The sequence below is a fragment of the Hordeum vulgare genome, chromosome 6H (assembly GCF_904849725.1).
Source record: "Hordeum vulgare subsp. vulgare chromosome 6H, MorexV3_pseudomolecules_assembly, whole genome shotgun sequence".
NCBI lineage: Eukaryota > Viridiplantae > Streptophyta > Magnoliopsida > Poales > Poaceae > Hordeum > Hordeum vulgare.
The window spans coordinates 349,514,467-349,527,560 of record NC_058523.1 but is presented as its reverse complement, the minus strand read 5'-3'; the positions used below and the strand labels follow the sequence as shown (position 1 = coordinate 349,527,560).

At 45.1% G+C, this 13,094-nt stretch overlaps 1 protein-coding gene across 1 annotated transcript; it reads left to right on the top strand.

Moving 5' to 3' along the window:
• The first annotated feature begins 1,351 nt into the window (after nucleotides 1-1,351).
• LOC123402108 (bidirectional sugar transporter SWEET4) lies at nucleotides 1,352-5,377 on the top strand. Its single transcript, XM_045095988.1, has 5 exons — nucleotides 1,352-1,558; nucleotides 1,891-1,927; nucleotides 2,180-2,558; nucleotides 3,408-3,527; nucleotides 4,895-5,377. Exons 1-5 carry the CDS (start codon nucleotides 1,516-1,518, stop codon nucleotides 5,066-5,068), a joined length of 753 nt encoding a protein of 250 aa, XP_044951923.1. The 5' UTR covers nucleotides 1,352-1,515; the 3' UTR covers nucleotides 5,069-5,377.
• Nucleotides 5,378-13,094: the final 7,717 nt, after the last annotated feature.

The following is a 13,094-nucleotide window of genomic DNA, read 5'->3' as shown; positions in this document are numbered from 1 at the left end:
TCAGTTCCTTTATATAAAAAGTGTATTTATTTTTTGATAAAATTTTATAATGTAAGGTGCATGTATTCTAAATCCTCGTGATTTCCTTTTTAGCACTCTAAAAAATAAAAAAATAAAAAGTATCTATCTCCTGATTGCGTGTATCTCTCTTTGTATCAAAAAAGGAAAGCTATCTCTCGCTCGATTGCATGTATCTCTTACTTTTATGAACTCAGTGATTTACTTGCCATAAACCAACAAATTTACCAAGGGTAATTTTATCATAGGACTTCTATAATTATATGCCTTGGTCACCGTGTTGAAAATAATAGACATACATAAAGAAACAGGGGGAGTACGGAAAGTCTTCTTTTGCTTCCAAGCTTATTTGAGCTCGGGATGAACAGTAGAATTAAAAAAATGAAAAATCATTCAAAATATTCTGATTTTTTAATGCAAAAATTGACAAAAGTTTTCTATGCTCACAAAACATCATCTTGAAAAGACATTTGTGGATGTCGTGCAAAAAAACAAAATCAACACCCTAAAATGCTTTTGAAAATAACACATTTGGAGTATCGATTCTTTTGCCACGATTTCCACGAATGTGATTTTAATATGAAATGTTGGGAGCGCGTAATTTTTTGGTCAATGTGTGTACCAAAAAAATTCTGAATTGGTTGAATTAGTCATGAATTTTTCCGAATTTTACTGTTCATCAGGTTCAAATGAGGTCGAGCTCAAAAACTCCACTTCCCGGAAGTACTACATATCTATGTATTACGCAAAATCATCACTCATAGGAAGGGGTGACCATAACATTAGGCCAGAAGCAACCAGACATCATATGTAACTGCATCCTCACACTCTCAAATGATGCCAACCAAACACCATGTACGAAACGACCTCGTGATGCAATGCGGGCAGACAACCAAAACTTAACATGATTTAGTGTCCCTATATCATCTCAACCAAAATACACAGCGCCAAAATGGGCAGAGGGAACCAAAGACTATTGATGCCCAGCGGGGGTAGCTTGGGTTGCTCCGGGACCAAGAATGCGAATATCTACCAAAGTCGAAATGAGCAACCCAGCATTTCTAAAAATCCTGTGGAAAGAAAAAGTAGTACGACCAGCCCACACGGCTGGCTGCTGGGCCACCGCACATCGGGGTTGTTATAGAGAGAGAAACGCGCAGAGAGAGATAGAGAGAGAGAGATAGAAAGAGGCGTATGCAAAAGGCCGCCGCGGTGTGCATGAGAGAGAGCGCGGCGGATAGAGATAGAGACGGGGACGCCGCTGCGGGGCCCACGGGTCAGCAGCCCCCGCTCTATTTAAGGACCCCGTTTGGTGTTTTCTTGAGATCATTCACTCATCAAACGCACCGCAGAGGGACAGAGAGAGAGGGTCCGCTGTACTTGCATCCTTCCCTGCCCCCCCCCCCCTCCCCCTCCTCCTCCCTTCCAGAAATCCACATCCGAGACGCTCTTCTAGATCAGTTCCTTGGTGCGGTTAACCTCTCGCCGGAAGCCGCCATGGTGTCGCCCGACGCTATCCGCACGGTCATCGGCGTCATAGGTGCGTGCGTCCGTCCGTCCCCGTCGCTCCACGCTCTCCCCGACTCTCTGCTGCATACGCATGTGCTCCTGCACTGCAGCGAAAATCATGTGGTGGATGGTACCGCACGGGGTCGTACGGGGTGGCGCTGTTGCCTTGCCTCCCCCTGATGCTCTTTTTGTTTCTCGCCGCTTTGCGCGTGTCCTCTTCACGGACTTTTGCTCCCTTCTAGTGCAAGCGAGCATCCCGAATCGTGATTTGTTCGGCAGTTTCCTCCTTCGTGCTTGTTCATCGTCCGAGATCTACTTCTGACGTTGCTGTTTTGGGGTTTGTTGTGTGTGTCTCTCTTGCAGGCAATGGAACCGCCTTGGTGCTCTTTCTATCCCCAGTGTAAGCACCGCCTAAAACTACATGCTCTTAAATAAGTGTATCTTCATTTAATTCGCCGGATAAAATGGATTCCGGAATTAATTGTGCTGAGCAAGGAGCGAGAATTACATGATGCAAATCCGTGAGAATGCGGAGATCTGCGCCGCAATGATTTTGTAGTACCCCTTTTTTCTGATCGAAACAGTTTAGGTATCTCTTCTGTTCGAATGAAAAACCTGACCAGTGAAAACACTTGCCAACTGCGAATTCCAGGCCGACGTTCTACCGAATCTGGAAGAAGAAGACGGTGGAGCAGTACTCGGCGGTGCCGTACCTCGCGACGCTGCTCAACTGCATGATGTGGGTGCTCTACGGGCTCCCGCTGGTGCACCCGCACAGCATGCTCGTCATCACCATCAACGGCACCGGCATGGTCATCGAGCTCGCCTACATCGCGCTCTTCCTCACCTACTCCGTCGGCGCCGCCCGCCGCCGAGTCCTTATCCTGCTGGTCGCCGAGGTCGCCTTCGTCGGCGGGGTCGCCGCGCTCGTCCTCTCCCTCGCCCACACCCACGACCGCAGGTCCATGGTCGTCGGCATCCTCTGCGTCCTCTTCGGCACCGGCATGTACGCCGCGCCGCTCTCCGTCATGGTACGCGTCGCCATCACTCCCACGGTCTCACCTACAAAGTACAAACTAGTAGTACAGTATTGGAGTGAGATTTGGTGGTGGTATTTTATTGATTGATCTTAGTCCAGTGGGTGATTGTCGGCGTCAGAAGATCAGGCGAGGAGATGATTAATTAACTGCTGTTCGAATGAGAATAACCATAGGAAAAGAACGCTGGATTAGTCTATAGTAATTTGATTGACCAACGTCTGCTCTTGGTTCTGGGTGGAGAATAGAATACGCGAGTACACGCATGCGTAATCCTGTCGTTTCTCTCTATCTAGTACAGTACACTAGTAGCTGTATTCTTTTCGGCTATCTCGCTACTACTTTGAACGGCGCAAATATTCTTTTCTGAAGAATTTTTTTTATATATCACGTACGTGCAGTGTTTCCATTCCATGGCGTCAAATCAACTCCTGTTCTTCTTCTATCAAAGAAGAAAATAAAAACTCATGTTCTTTTGCTATCAAAAAATAAAAAACTCATGCTCTTTTTGTTCATCATTTTACTTTTGGATTCAACTGTAATTAACAACTTGTACCCGCTGCACTTTTCGTTAAAATTGTTCAGGGCTCTTTTAGTCCCCCCATCCCAAGCAAAACTAAAGTTGTCTCATCTCCCATGCTGTCGTTTCCTTGCTAGTTTTTGTGCTTCCTAATCTGGTTAATACATACGTGTAGAAGGAAGTTGTTTCCGTTTCACTGCCTGTCCTTTGGATGAATTGTACATCACATGATCACAAACAAACAAATTGGCTGTAAAATGGATGGATTTCCTTTTGTATGTATTGTTCACCATCATCATGTTGATTTTTTTTTTCTGTTTCAGAAAATGGTGATCCAGACCAAGAGCGTGGAGTACATGCCCCTGTTCCTGTCCGTGGCCTCGCTCGTCAATGGCATCTGCTGGACTGCCTACGCCCTCATCCACTTCGACCTCTACATCACCGTAAGCCTTTCACACACAGCAATAACAACCATTATTAGCTATTAACGACTGGCGTGAGATGAGGATGGCTTCCAGTTGAGCGCTTGCTACCCTGTGACCTGAGTAGCCAGCACAGAACCTGGGCAATGCCCGCCTAATTAAAGTAAGCAGCACAGGAAGTTAACATGGGTGACTTGCTAAGTTCTGCCAAGGCAAGTTGATGATGGCAGGCAGGGCCGGGTTGGTGTATAAATTTAGGAGGCGCATCTGGTTAGGTTAGGTGCCATATTTGGATTGATTCAGGCGAGCCACCCAACCCAAATGAATGCAGCTGCAGCTGCTGCTGCTGCAGGGCATGTTGAGCTTGCGTTGTCACAACAAGTTGCGTGCACCACCCGCGGACAGAAGTAACCGCCGGGCCCTTTCTTTGCTTTCCTGCGATCTGCATGCACGTTCATGTGACTAGCTACGGAGTACATGCACGTTTTTGTGCTGGGAGGGGCTCCGTGGCTGTACGATCGTAGGGCCGTTTTTGTTTGGGTATATGATAAGATTGGGTTGCTAGCTTAGCATTATTAACAGGACGAGGACTCCATGGCCCATCTAGCAGCATGTAGTTTTGTTTTAGTTAGCCTATTACGCGCGCGTGCGATGGGGCCGAAATAGCGGAACAGGCGCAGTTGCTTTCAAGCCTCGTGTCCTACTTTTTTCACGGTGGGTGGCATGGCTCGGCGGACATCGTGAGACCGAAAGGTCAAGCTAGTGTTGTCACGACTGACCGGGCGGACCGGATCGTCTCCGTTGTCGGTTACCTGTTCGGACTTGGAATTGTGTGTGTGAAACTAGCACAACAACGCCTGTCCGTCCGGCTGTCCCAGTCCGACGAATAATTACTGTTGGCGTCGGCTGTGTGTCGGGATGGCAAAAACATGTTTTTCGTTGAAATTCCAAGAGAAAAAACAGGTTTTCGTTCAAAGAGAGGCCGTGGCCGCTGATCCCGACCTTTTCTTTTTGAGGGGTCGCTGATCCCGACCTGAGGTGTAGCTTGTGTGGTGTACATGTCACCAGAGGAAGACGGCGAGGTACATACTGCCACCGCCCACGTCGGCATGCCATTGGGAATTGGGATCCGCTCCTGACCGCTGGTAGTACACGGTAGTCGGTGGTACACCACAAACCCAAGGTTACGTCATGTGCTATTGTAGTTGCCCTTTGTCCGCGGCCACGGCATGCAATGCAACCCATCACCTACTGTACCGGGTAGCGAGTACTGACCCTTAGCTCAGGCTAACACACTTCTGGGATTATATTTTGTTTTTCTGCTGCTACCAAACTTATTTTCGGCATTACTGTTGGGTGAAGGTTAAATTGGTGTTCTTTGGATGCAGATCCCCAACGGGCTGGGCGTCATGTTCGCAGTGGGGCAGATAATTCTGTACGCCATCTACTACAAGTCGACGCAGGAGATCCTGGAGGCCCGCAAGCGCAAGGCCGACCACGTGCCCATGACCGAGGTCGTCGTCGACGGCAAGAGCGGCAGCGCCGCCAACGGCCACTACTAGAAGCAATACCACCATTAACCTCTCCATTGAAGCGCCTTCATAAATCACCTTAGCTAATTCTCCCATGGATCATGTACGTACGCTGTGCGCCCAGGGCTCCTGTGCACTGTCGCGTCTTCTTGTGCGCTCTACTACCCTTGAAAGATTTGTTTTCATCTTGTCTCCTTCATGCATACTGTGCGTACGGCCGCTACTATATCAAACAGACGGCTAACCGCGACCCTGAGTGGTGGATCACTGGTGTTCTTGGTTTTGTGGAAGAAGAACTATGACAGTCCAAAGGGGACGGCGTGTTGAGTTTTTCTTGTATCTTGTTGTCTTGCTATTGTTTTGCTGTTACAGCTATCTGTCTCTATCAATCTGATTTTATGAGGGGTGGAAGCACGAGTCCGCGTGAACCCGTAATGCAAGCATGGTAAAAGTCGACATAGGATTGACTTTTGATATACTTACACGTGGGTTCACAGGATGCCTTTGCATCCTTGGTTTGTAATAACAGTGTGCTAAATGTATTTATTTTTTGAAACAAAGGCAAAATATTTGTCTTATCAATTAATTAAGAAGAAAAGAATTACCTAGTTAATTTTTAAAAAATAGACGAAATCAATATAAACAACCCAAAAGCAGGCTTCACAACTCCTAACTTATAATAATCATAGCTCATCACACCTACACAATACAACAAATCTTAACGAGAACACCAACAATAATGACTCGAACAACCGAAATCACATCGACACACACAAGATACCGAGCATCAATCATCATAAAACCACCATAACTTTCGAAGGACTTAGAAGATACATGAATCGTCTTCCTCATGAAACCACATACGCCTTCGTGTTAAATGTATCAAATCTGAAGGATGAACGTACTTGACTGACAAGCTCTTGTCCTACTGGATGTTTGATTGCCAACGAAAACGGCAACTAATGTGTACACCTATAAATACCATGTAAATGAGTTTCACAATTTATGTTCATCAAGTAAAACTTCACTTCTCCATAGCTAAATAAATCAGTTTTTGACCTCGAAACCATAGAACAATTTTTCTATAGTAAAAATATAATAGTTATAATTACATATGCAGTTGCCTCCTCTCCAAAAATATTGAGGTTCCTCTCCCTCCCTTGGCGTCGCCGCTGGTTCACCTTGTCTCCAGTGGCCTTAGGGTCATGGGCCGTGGTGGATCCCGAACCTTGCCGGCGAGAAGCTCCGTTTCTTTTATGTATATTCAAGTTTTCTTAGAATTTTTGTCCTGCTCAGGACAAAAATGGCAACGATGGTTCCGTGAAGATGGAATAAGGTTCCCTCGTTTTAGTGGTGCATCGTCGACATCATTGGTTCAACCGATATAGATCTTCGTAGAATGTGTGGTAACCAATATGAGCATCTAGGTCACGCTATTGGTTATTGACCGTAGTGGTGTCTCGGTCATGTCTTCATAGTTCTCGAACCCGCAGGGTCCGCACACTTAACGTTTGATGACAATATAGATATAATTGAGTTATTGTGTTAGTGTCCGAATGTTGTTTGGAGTCCCGGATGATATCCCGAACGTCACGAGGAGCTCCGGAATATGGGAAGTCATATTTTGTCTACCGAAAAAGTTTTAGATTTTTCTAATATTATATCGGGAAGCTTATAGAAGGTTCTGAAAACTTCCGGAGGAGTCCGGAAGTCCACCAAGGGTTCCACCACCTCTCAAGGGTTTACATGGGCTGAGGGGAGGTGCTCTGGTCTTATTGGGCCAAGCACACAACCCCCTCAAGGCCCATGAAGTTAGGAAAGGTGGAAAGTCCACCTTTGTATGAAAAAGGAGGAGGACTAGGATTCCACCTCCTCCCACCTTGGGTGCGCCCTAGGGCTTGGAGGGGCCGTTCCCCACGCCCCTCCACCTATATATAGAGGGGAGGGGCACCCCAAGAGGACACACCAAGCCCTTGACGCCCCTCTCTCCCCCTAGATCATTTTCTCCTCCGTTTGCGGTTTCGGTAGCGCTCGGCGTAGCCCTGCGGGAATAGCACCACCACCGCCACCACCACACCGTCGTGTTGCCGGAGAACTCAGCTACTACTTCACCCACGCTCGCTGGATCGAGGTGGTGAAGGCGTCATCACGCTGTAGTGTGCTGAACGCGGAGGTGTCGTCCGTTCGGCACTTGATTGGGACATTCGTGATTGGATCGCGGGACGAATCGTGATTGAATCGCGAAGATGTTCGACTACATCAACCGCGTTTCTCAACGCTTCTGCTTAGCGATCTACAAGGGTATGTAGGTGCACTCCTCCTCTCGTAGATGTTAATCTCCATAGATAGATCTTGGTGAGCATAGGAATTTTTTTGTTTCCCATACGACGTTCCCCAACATCTTACTACTACCATGGTTTGGAGTGCTATCCCACCTAATGTGCTTTATCTTTGACCCTGCCGCACACAACGGGTGGATGCGCGAGTCCAACAAGTTTCTGTTGGGGAAGGTTGCATGGAAAACAAAAAATTTCCTACGCACACGAAGACCTATCATGGTGATGTCCATCTACGAGAGGAGATTTGGATCTACGTACCCTTGTAGACCGCACAACAGGAAGCGTTAAGAAATGCGGTTGATGTAGTGGAATGTCTTCACATCCCTCCATCAACCCCACGAACCGTCCCGCGATCCGTCCCACGAACCGTCCCGCGATCCGTCCCACGAATCGTTCCGATCTAGTGCCGAACGGACGACACCTCCGCGTTCAGCACACGTACAACTCGATGACGATCTCCACCTTCTTGATCCAGCAAGAGGGGGCGAAGAGGTAGAAGAGTTCTCCGACAGTGTGACGGCGCGCCGGTGGTGGTGATGATCTACTCCGGCAGAGCTTCGCCTAAGCTCCGCAGAAATACGATCTAGAGGAAAAACTGCGTGGTATAGGGTCGAGTAGCACGTGGCAAAGTTATGTCTCAAAAACCCTCAATACCTCTAGTATATATAGGAGGGAGGGAAGGGAGGAGGCAGCCTCAAACCCTCAAGGTTTGGCCGAAATTGGAGGTGGATCCTACTTGGAGTAGGATTCCTCCTTTCCACTTGGAAACCCTTTCCATCTTTTCCACCTTTGGGTTTTTGCCTCTCAAACCTCATGGGCCTTAGTGGGAGCTTATGTCAGCCCACTAGGGGATGGTTTGTATCCTCCCACAGCCCATAAGGCCCCTCGGGGCGTGACGCCCCTCCCGATGGTCCTCGGTACCCTCCTGACACTCCCGGTACACTACCGATGAGCACGAAACTTTTCCGGTGACCAAAACAGGACTTCCCATATATCAATCTTTACCTCTGGACCATTCCAGACCTCCTCGTGATGTTCGTGATCTCATGTGGGACTCCGAACAACTTTAGGTTACCAACACCTATAACTCAAGTATACCGAAACGTCACCGAACATTAAGTGTGCAGACCCTGCGGGTTGGAGAACTATGTAGACATGACCCGAGACACTCCTCGGTCAATATCCAATAGCGGGACCTAGATGCCCATATTGGATCCTACATATTCTCCGAAGATCTTATCGGTTGAACCTCAGTGTCAAGGATTCATATAATCCTGTATGTCATTCCCTTTGTCCTTCGTTATGTTACTTGCCCGAGATTTGATCGTCGGTATCCGCATACCTATTTCAATCTCGTTACCGGCAAGTATCTTTACTCGTTCCGTAATACAAGATCCCGTGACTTACAGTTAGTCACATTGCTTGCAAGGCTTGTGTGTGATGTTGTATTACCGAGTGGACCCCGAGATACCTCTCCGTCACACGGAGTGACAAATCCCAGTCTTGATCCATACTAACTCAACGGACACCTTCGGAGATACCTATAGAGCACCTTTATAGTCACCGAGTTATGTTGAGACGTTTGATGCACACAAGGTATTCCAACGGTGCCTGTGAGTTATATGGTCTCATGGTCATAGGAACAAATACTTGACACGCAGAAAACAATAGCAATAAAACGACACGATCAATATGCTACGTTCATAGTTTGGGTCTTGTCCATCACATGATTCTCCTAAATGATGTGATCGCGTTATCAAGTGACAACACTTGTCTATGGTTAGGAAATCTTGACCATCTTTGATCAACGAGCTAGTCAACTAGAGGCTTACTAGGGACAATGTTTTGTCTATGTATCCACACATGTATTTGAGTTTCTAATCAATACAATTATAGCATGGATAAGAAACGATTATCACGAACAAAGAAATATAATAATAACTAAATTATTATTGCCTCTAGGACATATTTACAACAGTCTCCCACTTGCACTAGAGTCAATAATCTAGTTCACATCACCATGTGATTTTAACGAATCCAACACCCATATAGTTTTGGGTTTGATCACGTCTTGCTCGTGAGAGAGGTCTTAGTCAATGGTTCTGAATCTTTCAGATCCGTGTGTGCTTTACAAATCTTTATGTCATCTTATAGATGTTGCTGCAACGTGCTATTCGCAAATACTCCAAATATCTACTCTACTATACGAATCCGTTTTATTACTCAGAGTTTATTCAGATTAGTGTCAAAGCTTGCATCGACGTAACCCTTTACGACGAACTCTTTAATCACCTCCATAATCGAGAAAAATTCCTTAGTCCACTAGTTACTAAGGATAACTTTGACCACTGTTTTAGTGATTCAATCCCGGATCACCTTTTTGTACCCCTTGACAGACTCATGGCAAGGCACACATCAGGTGCGGTACACAGCTTGGCATACTTTAGAGCCTACGGCTATGGTATAGGGAATAACCTTCATCCTTTCTCTTTTTTCTGCCATGGTCGGGCTTTTGAGTCTTAATCATATTCACACCTTACAACACAGCCAAGAACTCCTTCTTTGCCGATCTATTTTGAACTCCTTCTTTGCCGATCTATTTTGAACTCCTTCAAAAACTTGTCAAGGCATGCATTTCATTTGAAAGTTCTATTAAGCGTTTTGATCTATCTCTATAGATCTTGATGCTCAATGTTCAAATAGCTCTATACAGGTCTTCCTTTGAAAAACTCCTTTCAAACAACGTTTTATTTCTACATTACTTCCGATCAACAATATGTCAACCACATATACTTATCAGAAATTCTATAGTGCTCCCACTCACTTCTTTGGAGATACAAGTTTCTCATAAACCTTGTATAAACCCAAAAGCTTTGACCATCTCATCAAAGTGTATATTCCAACTCCGAGATGCTTGCACCAATCCATAGAAGGATCGCTGGAGCTTGCATACTTGTTAGCATCCTTAGGATCGACAAAACCTTCTGGTTGTATCACATACAACCTTCCCTCAAGGAAGCCATCGAGGAAACAACGTTCTGACATCCTATGTGCAATATTTCATAAATAATGCAGCAACTGCTAACATAATTCCAACAGACTTTTAACATCGCTACGATTGGGAAAGTCTCATCATAGTCAACTCTTTGAACTTTGTCGGAAACATCTTTGCGACAAGTCGAGCTTTTCTTAATGGTGCCTTTTCACCACCATCTTCTGTCTTCCTTTTAAAGATCCATCTTTACTTTAATAGTCTTACTACTATCAAGTAGTTCTTCCAAAGTCTACACTTTGTTTTCTTTCATGGATCCTCTCTCGGATTTCATGGCCTCCAGCCATTTGTCGGAATCCGGGCCCACCATCGCTTCTCCATAGCTCGTAGGTTCATTGTTGTTCAACAACATGACCTCCAAGACAGGGTTACCGTACCACTCAGTAGTAGACGCGACCTTGTCGACCTACGAGGTTTGTAGTAACTCGATCCGAAGCTCAATGATCACCATCATCAGTTTTCCACTTCAATTGGTGTAGGTGCCACAGGAACAACTTCCTGCGCCCTGCTACACACTGGTTGAAGTGATGGTTCAAGAACCTCATCAAGTTCCACCACCCTCCCACTAAATTCTTACGACAGAAATCTTTCCTCGAGAAAGGACCCGTTTCTAGAAACAAACACTTTGCTTCCGGATCTGAGATAGGAGATGTATCCAACTGCTTTGGATATCCTATGAAGATGCATTTATCCGCTTTGGGTTCGAGCTTATCAGACAGAAACTTTTTCACATAAGCGTCTCACCCCTAAACTTTTAAGAAACGACAGCTTATGTTTCTCCAAACCATAATCTATATTGTGTCATCTCAACGGAAATACGTGGTGCCCTATTTAAAGTGAATGCGGTTGTCTCTAATGCATAACCGATAAGCGATAGTGGCAATTCGATAAGAGACATCATAGTATGCACCATATCAAATAGGGTGTGGCTATGACGTTCGCACACACCATCACACTATGGTGTTCCACGTGGCATGAATTGCGAAAACAATTTCCACATTGTCTCAACTGCGTACCAAAAGCTCGTAACTCAGATATTCATCTCTATGATCATATCATAGACAGTTTATCCTCTTGTCACGATGATCTTCACTCTGAAATAGCTTTGAACTTTTCAATATTTTAGACTTGTGATTCATGAAGTAAATACTCCTGTATCTATTCAAATCATCAGTGAAGTAAGAACATAACGATATCCACTGCCCCAACACTCATTGGACTGCACACATCATAAATGTTTTGCATCCAACAAGTTTACTTTCTTGTTCCATGTGGTATGATTTTGCATGTCTCAAGTGATTCAAAATCAAGTGAGTCTAAACGATCCATCTGCATGGAGTTTCTTCATGCGTTTATACCAACAGGTATGGTATGCATGTCTCAAACGTTTCAAAAATGAGTGAGTACAAAGATCCATCAGCATGGAGCTTCTTCATGCATTTTACACCAACATGACTCAAGCGGTAGTGCCACAAGTAAGTGGTACTATCATTATTATTTTTATCTTTTGGCACCAATATTATGAATATGTGTAACACTATGATCGAGTTCAATAAACCATTGAAGGTGATTATTCAAGCAAATAGAATAACCATTATTCTCTTTAAATGAATAATCGTATTGCAATAAACACGATCCAGTCACGTTCATGCTCAACGCAAACACCAAATAACAATTATTTAGGTTTAACACCAATCCCGATGGTAGTGGGAGCGTGCGATGTTTGATCACATCAACCTTGGAAACACTTCCAACACTTATCGTCACCTCGACTTTAGCTAGTCTCCATTTATTCCGTAGCTTTTATTTCGAGTTACTAATCACTTAGCAATTGAACCGGTATCTAATACCCTCGTGCTACTAGGAGTACTAGTAAAGTACACATCAATATCATGTATATCAAACATATATGTGTCGACTCTGCCAGCCTTCTTATCTACCAAGTATCTAGGGTAGCTCCACCTCAGTGATCGTTCCCCTCATAACAGAAGCACTTAGCCTCGGGTTTGGGTTCAATCTAGGGTTTCTTCATTGGAGCAGCAACTGATTTGTCGTTTCATGAAGTATCCCTTCTAGCCCTTGCCCTTCTTGAAACTAGTGGTTTTACTAACCATCAACAAATTGATGCTCCTTCTTGATTTCCACTTTCGCAGTGTCAAACAGTGCGAATCGCTCAAGGATCATCATATCTATCCTTGATATGTTCTAGTTCTTCACGAAGCTCCAGTAGCTTAGTGGCAGTAACTTTGGAGAACCATCACTATCTTATCTGGAAGATTAACTCCCACTTGATTCAAGCGATTGTTGTACTCGGACAATCTGAGAACATGCTCAACGATTTGAGATCTTCTCCTTTATTTTGTAGACAAAGAATCTTGTCGGGGGTCTCATACCTCTTAACAAGGGCACGAGCATGAAATATCAATTTCATCTCTTAGAACATCTCATATGTTCCGTGACCTTTCAAAATGTCTACGGTGCCTTGTTTCTAAGCTATTAAGTATTATGCACTGAACTATCACGTAGTCATAAAAAACGTGTATGTCAGGTGTTCGCCACATCCACAGACAACGCTCGAGGTGCAGCACACCGAGTAGTACATTAAGGACATAAGCCTCCTGCGCAGCAATGAGGACAATCCTCAGTTTTACGGACTCAGTCCGCA